The sequence below is a fragment of the Empidonax traillii genome, unplaced genomic scaffold, assembly GCF_003031625.1.
Source record: "Empidonax traillii isolate 1590-97213 ecotype Southwest subspecies unplaced genomic scaffold, ASM303162v1 scaffold12:size2584012, whole genome shotgun sequence".
Classification (NCBI taxonomy): domain Eukaryota; kingdom Metazoa; phylum Chordata; class Aves; order Passeriformes; family Tyrannidae; genus Empidonax; species Empidonax traillii.
Window position 1 is genome coordinate 521,058 of NW_020955205.1, and position 22,867 is coordinate 543,924.

At 56.4% G+C, this 22,867-nt stretch overlaps 4 protein-coding genes across 11 annotated transcripts in view; 1 reads left to right on the top strand and 3 right to left on the bottom strand.

The window, feature by feature from the left end:
• The window catches only part of EDC3 (enhancer of mRNA decapping 3), a 649,718-nt gene that overhangs the window by 474,568 nt on the left and 152,283 nt on the right, over window positions 1–22,867 (top strand). The window lies entirely within an intron of this gene.
• Window positions 59–3,548, bottom strand: NEIL1 (nei like DNA glycosylase 1). 2 transcript variants are annotated; one of them, XM_027888345.1, is made up of 10 exons: window positions 3,124–3,548; window positions 2,904–3,023; window positions 2,665–2,743; window positions 2,056–2,155; window positions 1,780–1,904; window positions 1,315–1,342; window positions 912–973; window positions 631–755; window positions 359–450; window positions 59–195 (listed from the first exon to the last, which is right to left on the bottom strand). In XM_027888345.1, exons 1-10 carry the CDS (start codon window positions 3,546–3,548, stop codon window positions 176–178), a joined length of 1,176 nt encoding a protein of 391 aa, XP_027744146.1. In that variant the 3' UTR covers window positions 59–175. The 2 variants fall into 2 exon arrangements, with proteins under 2 accessions (XP_027744146.1, XP_027744137.1); XM_027888336.1 differs by lacking the exons at window positions 59–195; window positions 359–450; window positions 631–755; window positions 912–973; window positions 1,315–1,342 and adding an exon at window positions 1,420–1,524.
• COMMD4 (COMM domain containing 4) lies at window positions 3,764–5,590 on the bottom strand. Of its 2 annotated transcripts, XM_027888405.1 has the most exons (8): window positions 5,497–5,590; window positions 5,348–5,419; window positions 5,198–5,263; window positions 4,909–4,948; window positions 4,670–4,789; window positions 4,347–4,427; window positions 4,069–4,245; window positions 3,764–3,959 (listed from the first exon to the last, which is right to left on the bottom strand). In XM_027888405.1, exons 1-8 carry the CDS (start codon window positions 5,497–5,499, stop codon window positions 3,919–3,921), a joined length of 600 nt encoding a protein of 199 aa, XP_027744206.1. In that variant the 5' UTR covers window positions 5,500–5,590; the 3' UTR covers window positions 3,764–3,918. The 2 variants fall into 2 exon arrangements, with proteins under 2 accessions (XP_027744206.1, XP_027744215.1); XM_027888414.1 differs by lacking the exon at window positions 5,348–5,419.
• Window positions 12,130–21,044, bottom strand: CUNH15orf39 (chromosome unknown C15orf39 homolog). Of its 4 annotated transcripts, none has more exons than XM_027888015.1 (5): window positions 20,957–21,044; window positions 14,780–16,992; window positions 13,882–14,725; window positions 13,474–13,511; window positions 12,130–13,289 (listed from the first exon to the last, which is right to left on the bottom strand). In XM_027888015.1, exons 2-4 carry the CDS (start codon window positions 16,943–16,945, stop codon window positions 13,474–13,476), a joined length of 3,048 nt encoding a protein of 1,015 aa, XP_027743816.1. In that variant the 5' UTR covers window positions 16,946–16,992; window positions 20,957–21,044; the 3' UTR covers window positions 12,130–13,289. The 4 variants fall into 4 exon arrangements, with proteins under 4 accessions (XP_027743816.1, XP_027743808.1, XP_027743798.1 ...); XM_027888007.1 differs by lacking the exon at window positions 20,957–21,044 and adding an exon at window positions 17,601–18,258 and having other exon boundaries at window positions 13,478–13,511; XM_027887997.1 differs by lacking the exon at window positions 20,957–21,044 and adding an exon at window positions 17,601–18,258.

The window sequence follows — 22,867 nt, forward strand, 5'->3', positions numbered from 1 at the left end:
CAGCAGGAAAATGCCCCACCACCAAACCCAGCTGCTCGCTCAGCCACTGGTAGGATGCAACAGTAGCAAGCAGCTGTGAGCACAGGTAAAGGGAAGCTCCATTTGCCCCATCACTAATCCCTGAGCTCCTCCTGGGCCATTAAATGCCCCTCAGGAGGTGGGCAGTGGGCAGCACTCACACGGCAGGGACTGCACCTGAAAAAGGGAGAGGGAAATGAGTCAGAGAGTGAAGGAGTGTCTGGCTCTGCCCCACTGGCTCCTCTCCTGCCATTCGCACCCCTCAGTCCCTTTGATACAACTGAGCACTCCCACAGCCCCCACTGGGGCACTTGAAAGCCGCAGGGGCTGCCAGCCTCACCTCTGCCCCTGCGTGCAGACATCCGGCGGCTTCTTTTGGCGTTGGGAAGCACCTCCGGCTCAGGCAAGGCTGGAGCAGGGGTCGCTCTCCTCCTCTGCCGAGCACGTCCCTTCCCCGACTCAGGCAAGGCTGGAGCAGGGGTCACTATCTTCCTCTGGCGAGCACGTCCCTTCCCCGACTCAGGCAAGGCTGGAGCAGGGGCCGCTCTCTTCCTCTGGCGAGCACGTCCCTTCCCCGGCCCAGGCAAGGCTGGAGCAGGGGTCACTGTCCTCCTCCGGCGAGGACGTCCCTTCCTCGGCCCATCAGCCTCCTCCTCCTCCTCCCCTTCCTCCTTCTCGTCTGACTTTGAGGGGGTCACTGCAGCCCTGGGGCGCCTTTTCAAGGCACGTGAGGTGACCTGGGCGGGCATCAGAGCTGCAGCTTAGCAGCTGAAGTGTGCTTGGAGCATCAGAGAGGATGAGAAGCTCCATATGGGATCACTACCGTGAATTCAGGAGTAGCCTGAGCAAGGTCAGGGGAACAGGACAGCCAGACATAACCACAAACTCCTTACCTTAGGGGTCTGTGCCTCAGGGTCTGCCTTCGGCTGAGCCCGCTTTTTGCGGGGCTTCTGCCCTGCACAAGAGGAGACGCCCAGGTTAGGTGGGGTGAGGGACAGGCTTGCAGGGATGCTGTCCTGGGTGATGTGAGCTGAGCACTGAGAAACTGCAGGATGAAAAACCATCCTGCCCAGTGCAAGAGCTGTGCCCAAGCAGGCTGGGATGCTGGTAGGAAGCCCTGGGGGAAATGGGCTCTGTCCCCTGGTGCCAATGGCTGTCACAGGCCTGTCAGCACCCCAGGGAGAGGGGCTTTGCTCCTGCCTGTGCCCTTGTGCTATACAGAAAAGACAGGGCTGCCCAGTCTCCAGCCCTCCCATAGCAAGCGTGGGTCCCACGGGCAGGAGAAAGGACACTCACCTGTGGGAGCCATGGGACCAGGCTCTCCCTGCAAGGAAGGGACAGAGCATTGACTGGGGTGCAGTCATTCTGCAGGCAGCAGCAGCAGAATCCCTGCTCCTTCTCCCTCCCACAGTGATAGGGAAAGAGCCACATTTCTCTGGGAGGCAAGAAGATTCCTGCTTGCTCTGCCTGCTCGGTGCTCTGGGGACTCTCCTATCAGTCCTGTTCCTGCAAAGTCACAGACACAGGGCACAGGAGGGAGAAACAGGGCTCTAGACCTCATTCCCTCCATCTGCTCCAGACTGCCCACCATCCCTTGGCCAGCTGGCCACCACACAGAGGGTCCTTGTCACCTCCATGCCCAGCAGCTTGGTGGAGAGGGAGATCTCCAGCCACATAGAGTAATGATCGGGAATCTCAGCAAGCATAAAATGGGCTGGAGGGGTGGTTTGGGGGCCCCCAAGAGTGACCCCAGGCTCCTACATGGAACCATATGGTCCTGCCGTTGCGGTCACGCAGGGAGTTCATTCCAGGCACCAGGTAACACTGCAGCCAGTTCTTGAAGGCGGAATAGTTATCTGCGTGCTCGGGGTCGAAAAGCTGCTTCTCTGGGAAGGGAGAGAGGGAAAGGACGGAATTAGAACAGAAGCCACGACCACGGTGTTGGGATGCCCTCCCAAACCTCCCGATGCTGGGAACGCAAAGCCCCAGCCTCCCCCAGCTGTCCCTGTTCCCCGGCATCCTGTCCTGTCGCCTCACCTCCTGTGATGACCTCCATGGGCACGGTGTGGCACAGCTCCAGGAGATCCGGGTTCTTCTGCATCAGCTTCACCTTCTTGCTCAGTGTCATGGAAGGATCCTGCAAGGGTGGAGAAGGGGAGGGAAGTCCCCTGCCAGCTACTTCTGCCTCCTCAGGGTCTCTTGTCCCCAACAGCAGCCAAATTCTTTGTCTTTTGCCCTCCTGAGGATGAATTGCCACACTCTCCACACATGCCAGCCCTGAGCTCACCCCACTGTGGGCTTCCAACTTAGCTACAAAGACATGAAAGAGGGCTAACACACACAAACATCAGCAGTTTTAAAAACACCCTTCAGGTCGTGTAGTTTGTTTTCAGGCTTCTTTAAAACAGTCATTTTAAAAGGCTACAAGAACAGCCTTGGGCTTTACTACAGCCTTCCCCAGAGATTTTAAGCTTGCCAGGTGTTTGTTTCCCTCACCTCTTCCTCTTCACCCACCCCAAAAATATTCATAGACTTCTTGAAGGCAGAAGCCTGGCACAGCTTGTCCTGCAAAGGCCACAGGCAACCAAATCCCAGGTACGACTTCTGCCACTTTATGAGCCTGTGAAAGCACCTGGTATTCCTCACCTTCTTCCTCCTCTCCTGCTTCTGATCCTTCAGGGCCTCCAGCACAGTCCGAGCCTTTTCAAAGGGAGGGATCTTCAACCTGAAAGAGTTACACACAAGCCTGAACCCTTGGTTCTGGCACTGTCTGCATCTACCAGGTGAGGAGGCACAGCCAGCTTAGCCAAAGAGCCATCGAGCTCCAGCAAACTCTCGGAGACCAAACCTCCATGGCAGGTCAGCAGATGCTCAACCCGCTTTACCTGTACAGGATCTCAGCACGCAGGTAATTCCCAATTCCATTGAAATACTTCTGGTTTAAGAGGGCTTCACAGATGGGCTTGTCAAAAGCCCTGTCATCCAGGTTCCTCAGCACGTTCTCCCTGCAGCAGAGCACGGGGTCAACAAGAAGACTCGCCTGGGCATGTCCGTGCAGGAAGAGCAGTCAAACCCAAGCAGGGGGCATTCCTCCAGGGCGCTCACCTGAAAGCCTGGTACTCGGAGACGACGCAGGGCCCGCGGTCCTGCTGCCAGGCGTCCCCCAGGCGCCAGGACCCGAAGCGGCGGGCGTCCACGAAGCAGAGGGCTCGCTGGGGGCTCTCGCGGGTGAGGAAGCGGAGGTGGGCATGGCGGGGCAGCTCGGCGGCCGGGCACAGCCGGAACGACCCCGACATGCCAAAACGAAACACGAGGTCCTGCGGCGGAGCGGAGCCGGGGTCCAGCGCGCTCAGCGTCAGCCGCAGCTCCTTGCCCCGGGCAAGGGCCGAGATGCGGTAGGCCTCGCTGCGGAAGGGAACCTCGGGGCCGCGGCCCACTGCCGAGCGCTCCACGCCGCCCGTGAAGACCAGCCCGCCGCACACGCCGTTGATGAAGCAGCCGGCCAGGTGCAGCTCCGGGCACTCGGGCATCGCCGCGAACACAGTGCGGAGCCGCGACCGCGCCGGCAGCTCCGACTGAGCGCGCCCGCCCCCATTGGCTGAGGCGCGGGCGGAGCGCGCTCCCATTGGCTGCGCGGAGGGCGGTGCGCCCTCCCATTGGCTGCGCGGAGGGCGGTGCGCCCTCCCATTGGCTGCGCGGTGATGCCGGAGCTTGTAGTCCTGCCGAGGCGGGGGACACAGAACGGACACAGCTCGGCTTTGTCACCGGGACTTTATTGAAGCTACCCCGAGGGTCACTGGAAGTCAGGAGAGCAGGGAAAAATCCCCCTTCCCGGCCAGAAGCACCAGATCCGACCCAGCAACTCGGCGTCCGTGACTCCCACCATGGGAAGCTGGCTCCTCAGAGAAGGGTGTTCATCAGGGTCTGGGCTTGCTTCAGCTCTGCAAAGAGGAAGGAGCTGTGGGGGAGCCACTACATCCCCCGCAGCATCCCTCCCACCACCCCCCATGGCCCTGGAGGTCCTCACTGCCACCCATCTTCCAGCCTCACCTGCCAACAGCACCCTGAACTTGTCAGCCGAGAGGGTCATGGAGACAGCCGTCGTTCTGCCACACTCCCTGTTCTGCACGTTGAAGGTCAAATGCACCAGGGGCTCGTTGACTTCCTGCAGCTCACTGGAGCTGAGGGTGTAATCCACCCGCCAGCGCACCAAGCCCAGCTGGCTCACTGGGGTGGGTAGCGGGGGTGGTGTCAGCACCCTGGCTCACTCCAGCAGGGTGACTGCCACCAACCCCCAGAACCCTGTTAAGACCCAACATCCCACTCACATCGAAGGCTACAGGCCCTGAGGCTGTCCTGGAGGGAGCTCTGCTTCTCCTCGTAGGAACGACATAACCCGCTGGCATGCTCTGCTCATGAGGAGAGACAAGACAAGAACCCCACTGCTCACACCAGCCCTGCAGTTGCCAAACCCCACCAAAGCACCTGAGGAGCCCCTGGGGATGGAAGTTGCAGAAGGGAGGTGATGGAGGACAGCACTGGATGGATGCAGCCCGCCCTGCATCTGAGTGTGAAGAAGGCGGCACTGGGAACTGCGCTGGGCACATCCCACCAGGTCTGGCCCGTGGTGCCACCCTGAGGGCCCCCCTACCTTTGGGCAGCCCCAGCTGCTGCAGCTCACTTGACAGGGACTCGCTGTCTACATTGTGCTTGGCTGCACTGGAGAGAATGAAGCCAAGGACAGCGATGGTTGCCTTCACGTCCCCCGACTCTGCGGACAGGATGGAGGGTGAGTTCTGCCACCTTGGGAAGGTAACTGCAGCCGAATCTCTGCCCAGCCCCGGAGTGGGGCTCCATCAGGGGTATCCCAGTAAGGACAGCAGTGCTCACCTAACTTTGCATCCGAGGTCAGCTTCAGGATCTTCTCATACTGCGGGAGAGCAGAGCGTCACAGTAAACACCAGATAACACACTCTCTACCAACATTAATACTAATAATTCTTACCTTAGTATTAATACTAATAACATTTAATATGCATAGTATTGCTACTAGTAGTGGCTGATAGCATACTTATTGCTGAGGCTGCATGAAGAATACGAAATTAATTAATTAATATTGCTGATTATGCCACTGTAGTGCTGAAACACTTGGCCTCCACCGCGGTAGCGCCGCTCTCACCTCCATGGGCTCCCCCAGGAGGTCCCGCAGCACCTGGGCGCAGATCAGCTTCAGCTTCACCGAGGACTGCGGGGAAGAAGGAGGGTGAGCAGCGGGCTCGGGGCGGGCAGGGGGCGGGCATGGGGGACGCGGGGGGCGCGGGCACTTAACGATTTTAGCCAGGGTGCTGATCTCGGCCAGCACCCAGTCGGGGCAGTCCAAGTCCCCGCAGAAGCGGAACCGCTGCGGGGGGAGAGGCGGTCAGAGCCCGCCGCGGGGCCTGGGCGCCCTCCCCCCTTCCCCGCCGCCCCCCTCCCCACCATGTCGCCGCCGTCCCGCGGTCCCCGGTGCCGCCGCAGAGCCCGCCTTCCGACCCGGAACCGCTCCCGGCCGGGAGGCCGCTCCGCCCTTCCCCGCCCCCTGCCCCGGCTGCCCGTGGGGGGCTCCGCGGGTGGCTCCGCGGGGGCTTTGGGACCCCCGGGGCGGGGCGGAGGACGGAGTTCCCGGGAGCGGGGCCCAAGGCGACCCGCGGGAAGGGCCCCTCTGGCACGCCCCGACCGCGGGAGCGCCTCCCGCTCTCCACGGCCGCGGGCTCCGAGCCGGCACCGTCCGGCCCGAGGCAGCCCCCCATCCCGCCGTCCCCGACTCGCTTTTCTCCGCTCCCTTTAATCACGGCCCGCCCTTTGAACGCGGCCGCGGTCCCGCCGAGCTCTGCCCGCTCAGCCTCCCCGTTCCAGAGGCGCGGCCCCCGCCGCTTCGGGACCCGGCGGAAAATGCCCAAGGAGGGCGAGAGGAAATGCCCAAAGAGGGGGGCAAAATGCCAGATAATTCTCAAGAAGGGAAAGGGTCTCAATTTTCCAATGGAGGAAGAGGTTTATGAACGCTGCAGGAGGGGGGAAGGGGAAACAAATTCAATCCTATCTCCCTCAGGGGCCATGGCAGGGGCACAGTATACTGCTAGAGAAAAAGTTTTGCAAATGCCACAGAGGCGGGTTCTGTTTGTGGGAGGCCAAGGAAGAGGTTTTGGGTTTGTAACAGTCCCATTAACAACTCAGGATATAAGAGGATTGAAGAAAGAGCTTCCGTCTTATTTAGAAGATCCTGTAGGAGTGGGGAACAGAATAAATGAATATTTAGAGAATGCAGATCACACTCGGAAAGATTAGGATTTCTTGCTAGGAATCCTGATTACAGAAAAAGCCTCTAAATGGATGATTAATGCACCATTGTTACAGTATGAAACTTGTCTAATAGAGCAAGATGATTTAGAAATCAAAGGTGGGAAAATTTTAATCCAGCTTCTTGTTTAAACAAGGATGAGCAAAACCCCAAAAGAAAAACAGTCAGTGATTGCATTCAGGTAATAGATCTTCAAATACGAGCCGGAAGTGACCTAACAGATCTAGACTAACACTATCTAGAGAACAGAAAGTGTTTATTGATAGATCCTCACAAGTAATAGCAGGGGAGTGTTACACTGGGTATGCTATAATTGACGGAGAACAATAAAAGATTGTGGTCAGGGAAGTCTTTCTGATTGCTGGCACGATTTCTCTTGAGAGCAGTAGAGGACGTTTTGAACTTTGGATCTTCACGTGCCTTCGTTTTGGGGGTGACAATGGTCCGTTTACGCCTTTTTCTCGGGCCCTCTAGTGGGCATTCCCCCGTGTCGCCTGTTTAACAGGTCCTCTAGGTGGCCCCGTGTACGCCCAAACCAGCCCAAAGTGCCGCTCTAAAGGTGACAACGTCCCGTCACTGGTCTCAGACTACATGTGTCAGGACAGAAAGGTTTTGCTGACCTTCCCTGCTCACGGGCAAGCTCTTATTTGCACCACGCTCAAGTGGTAACACGCACTCCTTCCGAACTATATATGCTAATAAAGTTTTTCACTCAGAATCCATCAACAAAATCAAAAACGTCCAGCAAAAACATAGCTCGCAAAAACGCTAGGAGAGAAAGCTGTCACTGGCTCCACCTTCAACTGCACCCATTGGACTGCACCTCCCTTGCCTTGCTTTACTGACCCCTCTGTGTCCTTGCCTTCCCTTGCCTACCCCTCCCTTGCCTTGCATACCATTCGCTTTCTTGAGTTGCCTGCCCCTTTCTTGCCTGGCTTTGCCTTGCCCTGTCTTCCTCTCCTTTGACTTGCATTGCCTTGCCTTGCTGACCACTCCGTGCCCCTGCCTTTCATTTCCTACCCCTCCTTTACCCCACCTTACCTTGCCTATCCCTCTCTTGCCCTGCCTTTCATTGCCTACTTCTCACCTATGTTACCTTGCCCTGACTACCACTCCTTTGCTTGCATTGCTTTCCATACCTACCCCCCTTCCTTCACTTGCCTGCCCCTTTCTTGCCTGGCCTTGCCTTGCCTTGCTTACACATCCCTCCCCCTGCCTTGCCTACTCATCTCTCCACTTGACTTAAGCTTCTCTCCTGCCTTGTTTACCCATCCTGCTGCTTCCTGGCCTTCCCTTCCCTACCACTCCCTCACCCTTGCTTGCCTTCCCTGATCTTGCTTTGCTTTGTCTATCCCTCCCTTACCTTGCTGTGAGGAGGAAGGGCTTGAAAGAGGAAGATCTGACGAGGAGGTGTTTTTCTCTAGTTGTTTTCGCTCAAGATAAGTTTGCAGCTGCAGATGCTAAGAATGTTGTTTCAGCGTGGGAATTTTCACACTCTGTTTCCTTTGGGTTGTTTTCTGTCTGTTGAGAGAAATGTAATTCTCTCACGGAAGATAACAGAGTGTTGTTATAGACTTAAAAGCATTCTTTCCTGCAGGCTTTGGGGTAAGGGATACAAGAGAGAAAGGTTTGAACTGTAAAAACAGCCGGGTGACCCATGGCTATGGAGAAAGTTGGGGACTGAGGAGGTCATGGTGGTGATTCCCCACATTTTGGGATGGCCCAGCACCGAGCACCGGAGCCCTGTGGCTGCTTTCCTGGCGATGATGGCCCCACTGGAGTTATGGATTGAAATGGATGATGGATGGCCTCAAGAGAGGTCTTATGTGGCTTCATCCAGAGATTCATATGCTTTCACACAGGCATCCCTGGGGATGATGATCACAGGGAGGGAGCGTAGCCCCTCACAAGACCCATCTGGAGCATTTTCTGGGGCAAACCCTTCCCTCCAAGCCAAACCTGCCCCTTCCTATCAGCTGCACACTCACACGAACTCAACGATGTTTGCCTGCAAGAAGGTCTTTTGCTGGACAGCATCTGGTTTAGCTGGAAGAAAACAGCACCTGGCAATTGAGCAGCTTTTCCAAGCTTCCCCATGTGAAGGGGAAACATACCAGGAGGTGGGCAATAAATAGGGGGAAATCAGCTCAGTTTGCCCAGGGGAGGCCATGCTGGTACTCCAGGGAGTGCCAGCCCTCTGGGGATGCCCGTGGATAAGATGGGATACCTAGAGCGCCCATCCACATAGGAATAGCACCTGGGAGGAAATATCCCAGCACCAACACAGCATGCCATGGCCCTGCTGGCTGCTGGAGGTGAGGGGAGCCAAGTCCCACCTCAAACTAAGCTCTGGTGGAGCAGTGCCAGGGATTTACCCATCTGCACCATGCTCAGGGGCAACAGACCTAGCAAGGGCTGATGCAGCCCACAGGCTTCTCACCCTGCAGCAGCTTCCCTGCACCCCAAAATGCCAATATCTCTCCCAACCAGCTCCAGCGCTCACCACCAGTCTCGCATCTCCCTCCAGCTCCCTGTAGCTCTCCGAATTCCTGCTCCCCAGAGCTGGGGTGGGACTGATGCCCAGCAACTGGAATTGCAACGGCAGCACATGCATGGGCTGTGTGGGAGATGGGAGCCTGAAGGGGTAGGACGCAGGGATTTTCATCCCTGTGGAGGCAGCTCTGCCCATCATCACCAGCTTGACTGAAGGCCTCCCTGGCAGCTGCAGGGACATGCTCTGGGGCTATGGAGGGGTGATGGGAGGTGATGGAGCCACTGGACATGGACAGGGCATCAAGGGTCACTCCTGTGTGCTGAGCCAGGGTCTGGGAACTGAGCTGGGAGCTGGCTACACGTCCAGCTCCAAAAGAAATCAGCAGGTAGGATGGAGAAGGCACACTGGTGGTGCCTGCATGGTGCCCAGCCTTGGAGGGAAGCTCCAGAGCAGGGTCTGTGGAACTGGGGGGAAGCACAGAGCTTGGGCTGGCATGGGTGTGCTCTGGAGGTCCTGCTGGAGTGGGTCCCACTGATGCTGTCCTTGACTTGCTGTGCCTGGATTCTTTTGTCACAGCCACCTGCCCGGACTCTGAGATAGCACCAGGGGCTGTGGAGCTCACCCCAGTCATGGTGCACTGGGATGCAGCACTGGGAACCCTGGGCCAAGCTGGGGAAGGGTGGGCTTCAATGGACATCAGCTGTGCAGGCAGGGAAGGCAGGTCACTCTGCTTCCTTGAGGTGACAGCAGGACCTCCGAAATCCACCGTCAGAGGGGAGCCAGCACTTGCAGGTTTTTGACACCAGGAGCCAGTGCAGGGCTGGGAAGTGATGCCAAGACAGCATCCAGGAGTTCAGACCCATTTCCTGGGACCTTGGCCAAGGCAGTGTCCACCACCAGAGCAGCTTTGCCATGCAGTAAGGTGCCAGCAGTGCCCCAGAACCCCTCAGGTGTCACAGCAGAGGGCACCCACGCAGTGCCAGGGTGCAGCTTGGCTGAGCTGGACATCCCTTCCGTTGGCAGAGCCAAGGGCACCACCTGCTACCCCGTGCTGCAGCTCCAGAAAGGATCATCCATCAGTGCCCATGCTGGAACATCAGATGAGACCTGAGCCACCCCAGCAGCCCCTTGGGGTGGTCACCCACCTCTGTCACCACAGCCCCTGCAGAGGGGCCACAGGCAGCCATGGGGAGGGAAGAAGGCTGCAGCCATACCTGGGAGGTGGCAGGGACCCCGATAGCTGGCTTACTCTGATCTCTAGGGGTGCCCTCAGACACATTCTATGGGCTCTGGGGCTCTGCTGTGCCCACTGGCTGTCCCAGGCCAGGAGCTGAGGTCACTGCTGGCATCTATTTGGTATCATGTGAGCCTGGTCCTGCTCTGTGTAGGCTTCCCGAGACAGGGCTGGAGTCACCATCAGCCTGGAAGAGCCAGGTCAAAGTAGCAGGCACCTCTGTGCCAAGCCACTGTGTGGGGGAGTGGGGGACAGTGTCACAGCTGCTGCAGTGCCCAACCTGAGCCCTTCCCTGTCCCTAGATCCAGGCTCCCACTGTGGTGAGGTCCAAGATGTCAGTGGGGCCACAGCTGGTGTCCCCAGGCTCCATCCCTCAACATCTGTCCCACAGGTCATGTCTCCTTGGACCCCTAGAAAGCAGCCCAAGGTGAGGAGGTCACTACGTGCTGTCACCTGATTGTCACCTGTCCCTTGCTGGGAGGCTGATGAGCCCAGGAGAGCCCAGGTCACAGCAGCCAGAGTCCCCAGGCTGCAGGGGAGAGCAGTGGCAGACACACACACATGGCCAACACCAGGAAGACTCTGCACCACAGCCTGCTGACACTGGCAGCCAGGCAGGCACCAGCCCCTTCCCTCTCACCACAGAGCATCATTTTTGGCTGCAGGGCAGCAATGCCCAGAGGGTTTGGTGGTCCAACCCCTTGGCTCACCTTGGGAGCGGCCATGTGGAGAGGTCAGCTGTGGAGAGGTCCAGTTCCCCACCACAACCCATCCCAGTGACTGGTCCATTCCCAGAGCAACCCACACATCAGAGCCAGGCCACCTTACTTAAACATCTTCCTTCTCTCCAACAGCTTCCTAGCTCAGGAAAGCCTGTGCCAAGCCTTGGCACCTCCCAGGAGGCTCCCAGGGCAGAGCACGGTTGTAACCAGCACCGGGCTCAGACATTACCTCATTCCCTGCCCCAAACAGCCTCCCCAAGGACAACCAGGCTCACCAACATTCACCCACACCTGACAGCACCCAAGCCCTGGCTTTTATCTGATTTCCCAGGGGGATGTGCCTCCATTCCAGGCTCCCAATTAACACACAAACTCATTTGCACTCCCCTAGATGAAGCTGGAGGGGTCTCAGCTTCTTTCTGCTCCTCATTAAGTCCTTGGCAGAGGAAGGAGGGTATATGCCTGCTCCTTTAGGCAGGATGATCCTGAAACCCTGATGATGCTCCCCAAAACCCCCTGTTTTGGGTGAGTGGGTTGTGGCAGTGCTGTTCCCCTGCTGAGCTCCAGTAATTTGGGCTGAAAAACATGGTTTGGGGTACCTGACTTTTGGTATCAGGTACATTCTATGCCTGATAGAGCCTCACAAGGGGTAAGGTGTCTCGGGGGTCCCCACTGGATCAGCCCGGGGTGCACCCCTGAGCACCCCAAGCTTTCCTGCCCGGTTTCTGGTGCTCAGACACTCCCATCAGCATCCTCGTCCCAGGCTGTCACCCTGGTTCAGGATGTCCCACTCCCCTGGGTGATCTGTGATGGCACACTGGACACTGAATCCAGCCCCCTGATGATGGCACAGAGGGACTGGGCACATCACTCATGGCTTGATGCAGGGAGAAGCAGACAAGTGCAATGAGGTGGGGATTTGGGGACCCTCCATCCCCAGAAAGGTCCTGTTGTGCCCACAATGGAAAGCAGAGACGGAATCACAGCATGTCTGGAAATGAGCCAAACTCTTTTAACCAGGTGAAGCACCTCTTAAAATTGATATTCTTACAAAAAAAAATTAAATAAAGGGAAGGAACCTTCTTCCCTGGAATAGAAACGTATAAAAACAACGTTATTAACAAATGCTGCTTTCCCAATCTCTGTGCACAGCCACGGCATGGCAAGGGAGACTTGAGGAGAACAGCAACATCATCCCCCTTCCCTGTCCCATCCACAGCAAGTCCATCCTGATGGAAAACCACCAAGGCACACACAGAAATCCCCCAACAGCAAACACAACTTTTGGCTAAAGTACAGTTTGGGTAGGGTTTTTTTCTCTTTTTTTTTCCTTCCTCTCTCTTCTTAAAGTAAACACTCGCTGTAGTGAAATAAAAAAATCGTAATAATCCTTGTTTTGTTCCTCCATGCCCTGCAGCAGCGGGAAAAACACCTGAGTGATGAGTTGGTAAGGCCTCTGCTGTGCACCCTGCTGCAGTCCCCCAGGACCAGGGGATGTTTGCACGTTCTTGGATGCCCATCAACCCTCTGGGATGGAAAGGATCCCTGCTTCCAAGGCCTGGCAGCGTGGCTCCCCTCTCTGCTCCTGTGATCTCCACTGAGGTGATCGCTAAATGTGCATCTCCCCGAAAGAGGATCTCGGACGAAGTGGTTTGGTTTTCTTTAGGAGTCTTTAAATCTTTCTTGTAGCCTTCTAGTTGAAATAAAAAGTATAAATTACTGTATTTAAAGAAAAAAAAACCCACCCAAAACACATGACCTGAAGGCAGCAGCTCCTTATAAAGGTAAATCCAGAACATTTGTAAAATGTCTTCATTTAAAACAAGAAAAATTAGTCCTGGGACTACAGAAGTCACGATTCCCTTGTGCTGATGTTGTGTAAGGTTTCTGTAGCGCTTTAAAGATGAAAAACCAGAAGGAAGGTACGTTTCTTGGGAATGGCACGGATAAAGCAGGAGAGGGGATTTAGAGGAGAGAGGAGGGAGGTGGGATGTCATCCTCACAGTAGCCAGCCTTTTTCCAAGGCTGGAGATGGTGCTGTAACTGTCTCCATGCTCCTCTTGCTCCAGATCCACTGGAACTCCAGCCAATTCCTCCCAGCTCACCAAGTCAGTCATGGATGGAGGTGGGAGATGCACTAAAAAATGATGCATTCAAACAAAAATTAGCCCCAGCTGCCACGAGGGGCTTGAGCCCAGCCCCGTGGGTACAGACACCACACCAGCATCCCTGCCTGTGGTCCTGCGCCACCAAGCTGTTCTCCACTCTGAGCGTTGTCCTTGGAGAGTCCCCTGATGCTGGTGGGAACCGAGCACTTCCCTACAGGGCTGCTGGTGATCTCAACATCCATGGCTCTGGTGATGAGGGACCTTCCTGTTCCCATTCTCACGTTGCCCTTGGGACACTCCTTAGTGCCTCCTCTTTCTCTGATCTATCCGTGGCTGTTGTTTTGCCATCAGCTTTCATCGTCTGAGCTGGGGCTACCTGGGAGAGGAAGGAGTGGTTAGGAGGATCTTCACCTCTACGTCCCAAATAATCCCCGCTCCAGCCTGACCCAGGGAGTGGAGCCTCCCCAGCCAGCTCAAATCCACAAGAGTATACCTCCACCTCCACAAAACTACATACAAATCCCATAAATCCCTATAAAGCCGCATGGAAGAGGAGTTACCTACTTGGAAGGATGCTGGCTAGCCTGCGACCTCAAACCTGCAAGAAATAAAGTTGTTGGTAATGGCCTTGAGCAGCAGCAAAAAGGGTACCTGGATAGAGCAGAGAGGCCACCAGTTTGATGGGACAACCATAGCTGGCAGGTCTGGCACACTGCCTTTGGCTGGGAAGAGGTGGCCTGGAGGTGACTGACATCTCCCTGATATCCCCAGGATGACTTTTCTCCCTCCCAGCTCAAGCTTTTTCCCTCCACAACCTACAGGGAAAAGGTGGGCAGAATATATGGTAGGACAGGGATGCTGAGGCACCAGGTGAGTGATGGATGCTCCCAAAAAACAGCAGTATCTGAAAGGCAGGTGCGGCTGGAGCATCCCTGAGCATCCCCCACAGGAGATGCCAGGCTACCTACCGAGCTGCTGCTGGATGGCGTTGTGCCAGTGGAGGTTGAGCAGGTCTGGGTAGATTTCAGGAAGCTGCTTGAGCGCCAGGAGCTTCAGCATGCGGGAGGTGCAGCTCTTCAGCTCCAGGTCCCTCAAGTGCCTCTCCTCTGAGAGCGTGGTGGGACGCAGCTCCACCTTGTGCTTCTGCAGCACTAGGTCAACAGAGGTCCCAGGGAGCTTCGGGAAGAGCTTCTCCTTCACCACGTGGATGGGGATGAAGATGGCTCCTGCCCGGACAACGTGGGGGAAAGGGCAGGAGAACATGAAGGTCTCCAGCTGGGAGAGCAGGTTGGCGAGGAGCGTGGCCACGTCCTGGAAAGCCAGCCAGATCTCCTTGCCTTTGGGGGGCTTCTGAGGAGCAGGAACCTTGGAGCCGTTCTTGGGCTTGGGCAGAGATTTGGGCACCTCTCCCAGCTCTTCTGCCAGCTCCGCCTTCTTCAGCCACTGCTGCAGGAGCTCTGGGGACGACCGTGACACTGATCCCGAAATCGTGTCGCAGAGCCAGGTGTGCAGGGTGGTAAAGTACTGCCCCGGGGGGGTCTCTGGTGGGGGACTGCCAAACTTCCTGGCCAGTGAGATCCCCTCCTCCCCTGGGGTGAAAGGGGCTTCGGGAAGTGGAGGCTGCGGAGGGTTTGGGCCTGAGATGGTGCTGGGCTGGGGAGCAGGTGGTGGGACTGGGGGGCTGCTGGATGGTGAAGAGGTTGGTGGGTTCGGCGTGGGGGTGCTGCTGGGTGGGCTGGGCTGGGGGGCGTGGGGGCTGCCATCCTGCTGGGGGGGCTCTGTGCCGGGCGTGAGGGAGTGCAGGAGCTTGTACTTTTTGAACACGGGGGGCTCTGTGCTGGGCGTGAGGGAGTGCACGAGCTTGTATTTTTTGAACATGAAGGTGGCTGAGCTCTGGAAGTTGCTCCTGTCCCCAGAGCCCACCTCAAGCAGCTGGGGCTGGGCCCCCTCTCCCACCTTTCCCCCTGTAGCCTTTTTCTCTTCCTTCTCCACATCCTCCTGGTCCAGTGTCCTCTCCACACAGCTGATGAGTCCCTGGGTCTCCATGGTTTCCACTGGTCTCTTCCTCAAGCTGAGGTCCAGCACCGTATCCTCGCTGAGCAGCTCCCCAGTGCCCACCCCATCGGGGCTGCCCTCCTGAGACTCCAGTTCTGGGGACACAGGCTTTGGGTTTTTGGGGGCCCCCTTGTAACAACTCTCCCCTTGGCTCTGCACCACACCGCTGTCCGAACTCGGGCTGGACACCCCCGAGGTATCTCTGAGGGAAGCTGCCTCCTGGCTGTGGCTCACGTTTTGAGGTGGGGGGTCCCCCCACAGATGGTCCCTGCAGAAGAGGACAGGGGCTGAGCCGTTGTTCTTCTCCAGGTAGTCCTGGTAAGGTGCCAGGCTGAAGACATTGTGGATCACTGGCATCGGTGGAGAGGAAGAAAAAACCTTGGTGTCCCTCAGGTCTTCCAGCCCCTTTGTGGGGGTCACGGATGCAGAAGGCGGGGCAAGCTCCTTGGCTGGATCCTTGACCTTGCAGTCATTTCCTTGCCCTTTGATGACAGGAGCCACTGGTGCCCTACATGGGGTGTCCTGAGAGGCTGGGCTGGTGTTCCTCCTCCCCAGGGAAGGGGGCTCCTGCTCTCCTTGCCTGGTTTTCTCCCAGCTCCCTTCTCTTTTGGGAAATGTCTCCGTGAGCCCACTGGAGCCCCTGGAAAGCTTCTCTGGGGTGCAAACAGGTTGGAAAGCGCTGCTGTGCCTTGATGCCGCTCGCCACCGTGAACCTTCTGCCTCGTGCTGCTCACATCCTGGCTCCAAGGAGGTGTGGAACACGGATTCATCGCCAGAGTTGAAGGTAAAACCAGGGTACCCAGGCAGCTCAACATCCCTTGGCAGCTCAGCATCCCTCAGCACCACCACCGGCTTGGAGGGACCAGCACCCGCTGTCCTTGGCACGTGGGTGTCCAAGGGGCCAGGAAAGTAGCTCCCTGGGGCTTGGGGTTTGAGGTAAGAGCCAGAAAAGGGCTTCCTGTTTTCCACAAAATTGGAGCTGGGCAGGGCACTGGCCTCCCCGGGAGTGGGAGGGTGATAGAGGGGAGCAGCTCTGTGAGGAGACAGTGGGTAGGGTGGGGGTGGGTAGCACATTGCTGGCCTCTCCTGGTTTGTCAGGCCAGCATCAGGCAGCTGGAGCTTGGGACAGGAATCTGGGATGAGGCTGGGGACCTCTGGCACTTTCTTCTGGCTGTGGGCACTGGGACAGCTTGCCTCCAAGACCAGGGTGCTTGGGGGGGGCCTGTATTTATCAAAGGTGACATAGTAGTGGGATAAGGCAACGGGGGAGCCCAGCTGCTCCTTGGCAGGCAGTACCAGGCTGGAGGGCAGCGGTGGGATGCTGGGGTCAGGGCAGGGAGCCCTCTTGTGGGGCTCGCCAAGCTGGAGAGGGTGGATGGCAGGGGGCAGAGCCCAGTTTGCCTCCCTTGGTGCCTGCTGCAGGCTCTCCACTCGTGTTCCCAGCGGCAGAACCATCCTGGGGGCCAGGAAGCAGGCAGGGGCTCCATACACCGGCGTGGGGACCGCCAGTGGGGCCGCCTTGTTCACGGCCACCGGCTTCTTCACCGGTAAGGGGCACCTTGGGATGTCCAACTTCTTCCTAGCCATCAGCTGCTCCTGCATCAGGCTGTCCTTGCCCTTCTGGGCACCCAGGTCCTGCAGCCTGGCGCCCAGGCTCTCCGATGGGTACAGCAGGAAGCCCACCAGAGACGCCCTGTCGGGCACTGGCTGGCTCATGGCACCAGGGCTGTAGTGTAGGTAGGTGGGTGCTGGGCTCCAGCCGGCCAGGGGCTGCTCGGGATCCTTGGAGCTCTGCAGTGGGCAGGCAAAGTAGGAGCCCTTGTAGTTGAAATGGTTCTCGGAGCCAGGGCTGGGCACAGGGCTGGATTTGCTTTGGATTTTGCTGGATGGAAAACTGGTGGCGGGCTCCGTCTCCAGCCAAGGTCGCTTGTTGAAAATCACGGGGTCCACAGACTCCAAGCACCGTTTTGAGGCCATTTATACCTTGCTGCTGGTGTCCTGACAGGAGAGGTGAGCTGGCCTTCCTGAACAAGAGAGAGAATAAGACATGAGCAAGTCAAATCCCCATGGCCAGCACCCTGTGGTGGCACAGGGTGACAGAGTCCTTCAGGAGCCCTCCAAAAGTCACCTTTGCCTCCATGCTGGCTGGAGAAAGAACACTGGTTTTCACAGGCATCCCATTTGTGATACTCAGGATCACACTGGAAAACTAAAGCAGAGGAGGGGAGGTGTGGAAAACCCTGCTTGTCTCACAGCCAGCCTCTGCCAAGGGCAACAGGTATTGCTTCCCTTCTCCCATCCTCCCAGCACCTGGCAGAAATCCTAAAAAAACCCACCCTACCCCAACTGAGATGCAGCATTTGATTGTCAGGGTGGAAGTGCAGGATCCGGTCAGGAAGCCCTGTGTAAGCCAGGGTGGGAGTCCACAGCCAGTGGGGGGAATCCTGGGAGGCTGGCTGGGCATTTCTCCATCTGTCTCCTTGGAAAAGCCCTGGAAAGCTCTGACTGCTTTGGTTCCAAAGCCTCAGTGAGTGTCTGCTGCAGGCAGTGGGGAGCAAAGCTGGGTCAGCTCAGGTGAAGAGCCAGCAGACACAAACACAAGAGTGCCCAAAATTCCCACCCCCAGTTTCACCTTTTAAAGTAATTTGAGGTTTCCTCCCCAAGGCAGCAGTTCATCCTCTCCCTTAGGATGTCTTCTGATTTGGGGCTGCTGTGTGGCGGGTACTGGTCCGCAGTGACAGGTGGTGAATGCCAGCAGGTGGAGCTGGCTGGCTGTCCCACCGTGGTCCTGCATCCTGGAGCATTCCAAGTATTCTCCCAGTTTCTCCTGACATCACCCAGCATCTCCCCAGCACTGCCCAGCATCTCCTAAGCATCCCACTGAGACACCTGAGCATCACTAGAGTACCGAGGGCATCACAGGACCTGCACTCAGTAACCCCCCCAGCATCACCTGAACATCCTGTAAATCACCCAAGCAAGCCCCAAGACCCACCTGAGCATCACTGGCACAGCGCCCTCCAAACAGGGGCAAACATCCCCCAGTATTTCCCAGCATGGCCTAGCATCCCCAAGCCCAGAGACAGATTCCCTGCAGCAGGATCTCCTCCATGTTATTTTTTTTTTCCTTTTGTGACAGCAGAGAAGCCAACAAGGAAATGGAGGAAAAGCACATGGAGATAAGATAAAAGCCACATCCACAGCAGCGGAAAGGGAGCAGATAATGAGAAGACTTGTGGGGGGAGATAAGGGATCCAGTGGTGGGGATACTGGTGGGGGTGCTGCAGCTGTGCCTGGAAGGTAGCAGGGGATGATCTGTCTCTCCTCAGCCCAAAACAGCACGACTGAGGCTGCATTCTCTGCTGATCCTTTCCGCTGGGTTTCTTATCCAAACTTGGACAATTTCTCACTTTCCAGTGAGGATGCTCCTTCCTTGGAATCCTCTGAAAAATCCCCATCAGAGGATCAGTGCTTCCTTTCCCACTTGCACCCTCAGCAGCAGCTCCCCCACATCATTTCCAACAGCTTTATCCTCATGATAAATCCTCAGGGTCATTTCTAAATTTGCCAGCACTAAGATCCAGAGAACACAGCTCCCTTCAAATTGAAAAAAACCTTGGGGAAAATCCCAAACTGGGTTATTTTCCTTCCAAGAAGGATCTCTCAGGAGGCTGTTGTTTAAATCCATCCCCCTAGGAGATGCTGCGTGGGAGAGAGATGCAGGCACGGGATCCCTTCCCAGCTGTGACAATGCTCAGGTTGGACAAGCCGGGACAGGAACCCGGGATCTTGTGACTCCTGACGTTTCCCCACTGTTTTTAACCCCTTTCCCCAAAACCCCAGGGATCTACAGCTCCTACCCCCTCTGCGTGGGGACATTGTGATGCCAGACCTGCCTTCACCCAGGTGATGCCCCTGGGCATGATGCAATTGCCCTGTTTCACCCAGATCCAACTTCCAGCCTTGCTGGAGAGATGCCCAGTGGCTGGATCCAGGCACTGGGATTCTCCGATGTCTGACAGGGTAAAGCTCATTAACCTCATCAGGGTAAGAGCCCTCATGGGCTCACTCCTTCCATGAAATCCACTGGGGCTTCGCTGAGGGGGTGCCATCCCTACATCTGCACCATCCCAAGAAAACAGTTTTGTTGCCACCATCAGCTTTTTCCCTCTGGGACTATCCCCTTTCAGCTGCTGGAGCTGGAGGAGGAGAGGGATAAGCAGGAATCAGGGCTGGGGGGATGCCTGAGGGAACCCCAACAAATGCAGTCAGCAATTCTGAAACCCCACAGCTGGGAAAAGCAGGGGGTGGATTAAACACACACCGTTATTCATCTATGGTTTTGATTTTTTTTTTTTCTCCCTTCCTCTTGGTGTTTTTTTCCCAGAACAGACCGTTCAGTCAGGAGGGAGTAAAAGTAAAACCAAACGCAGAGGACCACGTGCCGCCCGAGAAGCCAAACCTCCCTGATAAGCTCCCACGGGCCTCAGAAAACTTTATCTGCCACGTTTCGAGTGTCCAGCGGGCACAGGAGGGCTTCTGTGCCGCCTCCCCCAGGCTCCTCGGCCTGCCAAGGCTGTTGGGAACACTGTAGACATCTCTTTTTTTTTTCTCCGACAGCTCCCAACAGCGTGTCCGCGTCTGTTATCAGAGGGGCGGTCAGGCGCAGCGCACACGGCTCCCCGGAATTTCCTGCCCAGGATGCGATGTCCTAAGTGGGAGCCTCTCACCGCAGCCTCCCGCCTCCTCCATCGCCACGTGATGCCAAGAAAAAAAGCCGCCAGCTCCCAAGCCAGCCCGCAGGCATCGAGAAATAAACCCCAAAAGCTCCGAAACCCGCTGGCATGAAGCATCCGCAGCCCCACCGAGCCACCCACGAGGGTCGCTGGCGGGGGCAGACTTTCCCGGGATCCCCCCTCAACCAGCGGACTTCTCCACCGGTAACGGGGCGCATTCCCGGCCGGCTGCAATCCCGGTTTCACAATCGCGGGGACTCTGGGACCCTGGCGAGGAGGTTACTTTTCCCATCTCTCCACCTTTCCCATCTCTCCTGCGGGTTTGGATGAGATCACCGGCAGCGCTTCCCCCCCGCTTTGATCATTCGGGGAGACAAACAAGAGGCCTCAGCGGTCCCAGCTGCCTCGTTCCACACCTTGTCCTTCTTCCACAAAGTTTGCGGCTCCTGAGCTTCTCCCAGGTGGGCAAATGCCGAGCCAGAGCCTTCCCTTGGACCAAACCAGCTGTTTCTTAAGGCAGTACCCTTATGGAATGCATGCACCAAGCCATGGCTTGTATGAGAATTAAGTTGAAAACCCCCAGGAATATTCTCTTTTATATATATTTAAAAAAAAAACAAAAAAACAAAAAACAAAACAAACTTCACGAAGCATTGAGTACCCACCAGAAGGGCTCCTCCTATTTAGGGGATTAAAACACCTCCAAAACGCATCGATCCCATTCCGAACCAACGATGTCACGTCCCAGGTTGGCCACGGTCAAGGCTGGGGCGTCCCGGTGCTCCCAGACTCCCGCCAGGACACGAGGTACGGATGTGGCGGGGGGAGGGGGGGCAGAGGTGGCTGTGTGCGTCCTCCTGTCCCCTTCACACACCCACGGCCACCGCTTTCGTGTGAGCAACGCTCCGGCGACCCCCAAAATAAAGCCTCTCGCAGGAAGCTAAGCGCACTCACGCTGCGCATCAGCCGCATGATCCAAAGTGTCCATAAATGGGTAAAAATCCCGGGATACGGAGCCTGCAACCCGCTTTTCCCTGCACGGCTCAGCGAGAAGCAGACGACCCCGAAGAAGCCGTGCGATGAAGTGGGGGGGTTTGGGGGGCCCACCCTGTCCGAGGGCTTCACCCGCCGAGGGAGCGCCAAAGCAGGCGGGGAGCTGGCTGGGGGTCCCCCCGCCTTCCTGTCCCCCCCAACATCCCTCCGCTCTATCCTGGCTCCTGCGGGACGCGCATCCCTGAGGCCCCTCACTCACCTGCGGCTGCGGCGCGGTGCCTCCCCCGCAGCATCGCTGCGGGGTCGCAGCGGGGCTCGGCGAGGACGGAGGGGAACGCTCGGCCGGCAGCCCGCGCTGTGCGGAGGAAGTGGGAGGAGGAGGAGGAGAAGGAGGAGGAGGAGGAGGAGGAGGGCTGGGTGTGCGTGTGGGCCGGCCGGAGGAGGGAAGGGGACGGGACGGGACGGGAGGGGACAGCCCAGGAACACGTGCGGTGAGCCCGTGCGCTCGGAGCGGGGACCCTCGGGACGGGGACATCCCCCCACGCTACGGGGGACACTCACAGCGGGGAGCCCCCGTACGGTAGAATTCCCGTTCCAGCAAACCCCCCCGTTGTGGAGGAGGAGCCGCATGGGGAGCGCACGCTGCGGGGGAGCCTCATCAAGGGGAGCCCCCGTTGTATGGCGCCCCAATTAAAGGAGCCCCAATTAAGGGGATCCTCACTTCAGTTAGTCCCCATAAGGAAGTACCGTCCCATTAAGGGGACCCCCAATTAAGGAAAACCACCACTAAGCCCCCCTCCTCGCCCTTTACGGGCAATCCCCGTTGCGTGTAGTCTCCATTAGAGACACTACATTACCCTCACTAAGAGCGGACCTCCCTCAGTGCAGGCGTGGAAAATTATGCAGAAGTAACAGTTAGTGGAAGATTGACAGCTTGGGAACAAGGCAATGTGGCCCAATCCAGTTTAGTGGTTCTGTGGCTGCCTTAGTAACAAGTTGTTCAGAAACGTGTTGCCCGGTTTACAGAACCGGGGCGAACAACTTCATACGTAACACTTTTATGCTGAATCCGTAGTCCCGGGTTAGTAAATGTGAGCCAGATATGCATATCCCCATTAGCATCCGGGGCCATAGTCCAGCATCGTAATAAAGTAATACCTGCTTCTTAGTGCTACGTCAGTGTTAAGGAGTTTTATTCCCGAATTTCTGTGATGCAGGCAGTCCCCATTAGGAAGTGACTCCATTAAGGGATCCCCTGTTAAAGAGGAGCCCCAATTACAGGGAGATCCATCCTCACAGAGTTATGGGCGCCCTCTCGGCACAGGGATGCTCCCCAAGGCTGAGACCACCAGGACATGGCCAGAGGTCCAGGTCTGGCCAGACACAAGTCCATCTGTTATAAGTAAAATGAAACTAGGCTGAAATATAGCAATAAAAATTTATTGAAGATTTATATAAAATGCAAATAAGCAAAACAGCACACTGGGTGGCCGGGGAGGCCCCTGCTCCACTCAGGGCATGCCAGCGCAGTAAGCAAAACCAGTAACTTTTATTCCCTTATCAGTTCCCCTCCCATAGTCACTTGTTATCCTTCTATTGGATCCGAGTTTGCAGGTCTGGTTCTGATTGGCTTCCCTGCAGGCCCATTTCAGTTGCTAGGTGCTTTTCTTTCCACAGTTTTAATTAGTCTTTAGTTCTTGAGGCCTAGTGTATAGTTTAGTGTGTAGGTGATGTCCATCTTGGATTCTCTGTATCGTTCTCGTTCTTGACTCTTTGATCTTTGTCCTTCACTTTGTTACTTTATGCGTGTGTTATGAGACAATAAGCTTTTTAGAAAAATAAGATACAAAATATGTACTCAGCAAGGCACAATAATTTGTATTTCCGGTTTAAGAACTGCAAATTGCATGACTATCAGCTTACAATGCTGACAGATTAACGAACCATTCTGCAATTTACAGTCTCCCAACCTTAACAGAACATTGATTATAATAATATATATATGCATATAAGAATATAACATGCAATACTATATAAGTATATAAGAATATAACATGCAATACAATTTAATGAGTAAACTACTACTAATAATTTGATGAGTAAATTGAACTACTACTACTACTAATTTATTACACATCCGTCCACACAAAATCACTTTACTACCTGGTAA

What these genes read in the sequence shown, in the direction of transcription:
- NEIL1 (XM_027888345.1), bottom strand. Translation starts at nt 3,548, where the DNA reads ATGCCCGAGTGCCCGGAGCTGCACCTGGCCGGCTGCTTCATCAACGGC. An exon ending in TCCGAGTACCAGGCTTTCAG is followed by an intron (nt 3,024 to 3,123) that starts GTGAGCGCCCTG and finishes GCTCTGCTGCAG; the next exon opens with GGAGAACGTGCTGAGGAACC. An exon ending in AGCAGGAGAGGAGGAAGAAG is followed by an intron (nt 2,156 to 2,664) that starts GTGAGGAATACC and finishes CCACCCTTGCAG; the next exon opens with GATCCTTCCATGACACTGAG.
- COMMD4 (XM_027888405.1), bottom strand. An exon ending in GACCTCGGATGCAAAGTTAG is followed by an intron (nt 4,790 to 4,908) that starts GTGAGCACTGCT and finishes TCCTGTCCGCAG; the next exon opens with AGTCGGGGGACGTGAAGGCA. An exon ending in GCAGCTGGGGCTGCCCAAAG is followed by an intron (nt 4,428 to 4,669) that starts GTAGGGGGGCCC and finishes CCTCATGAGCAG; the next exon opens with AGCATGCCAGCGGGTTATGT.
- CUNH15orf39 (XM_027888015.1), bottom strand. Translation starts at nt 16,945, where the DNA reads ATGGCCTCAAAACGGTGCTTGGAGTCTGTGGACCCCGTGATTTTCAAC. An exon ending in CCACCTTCATGTTCAAAAAA is followed by an intron (nt 14,726 to 14,779) that starts TACAAGCTCGTG and finishes GTGTTCAAAAAG; the next exon opens with TACAAGCTCCTGCACTCCCT. An exon ending in CGCCATCCAGCAGCAGCTCG is followed by an intron (nt 13,512 to 13,881) that starts GTAGGTAGCCTG and finishes TATTTCTTGCAG; the next exon opens with GTTTGAGGTCGCAGGCTAGC.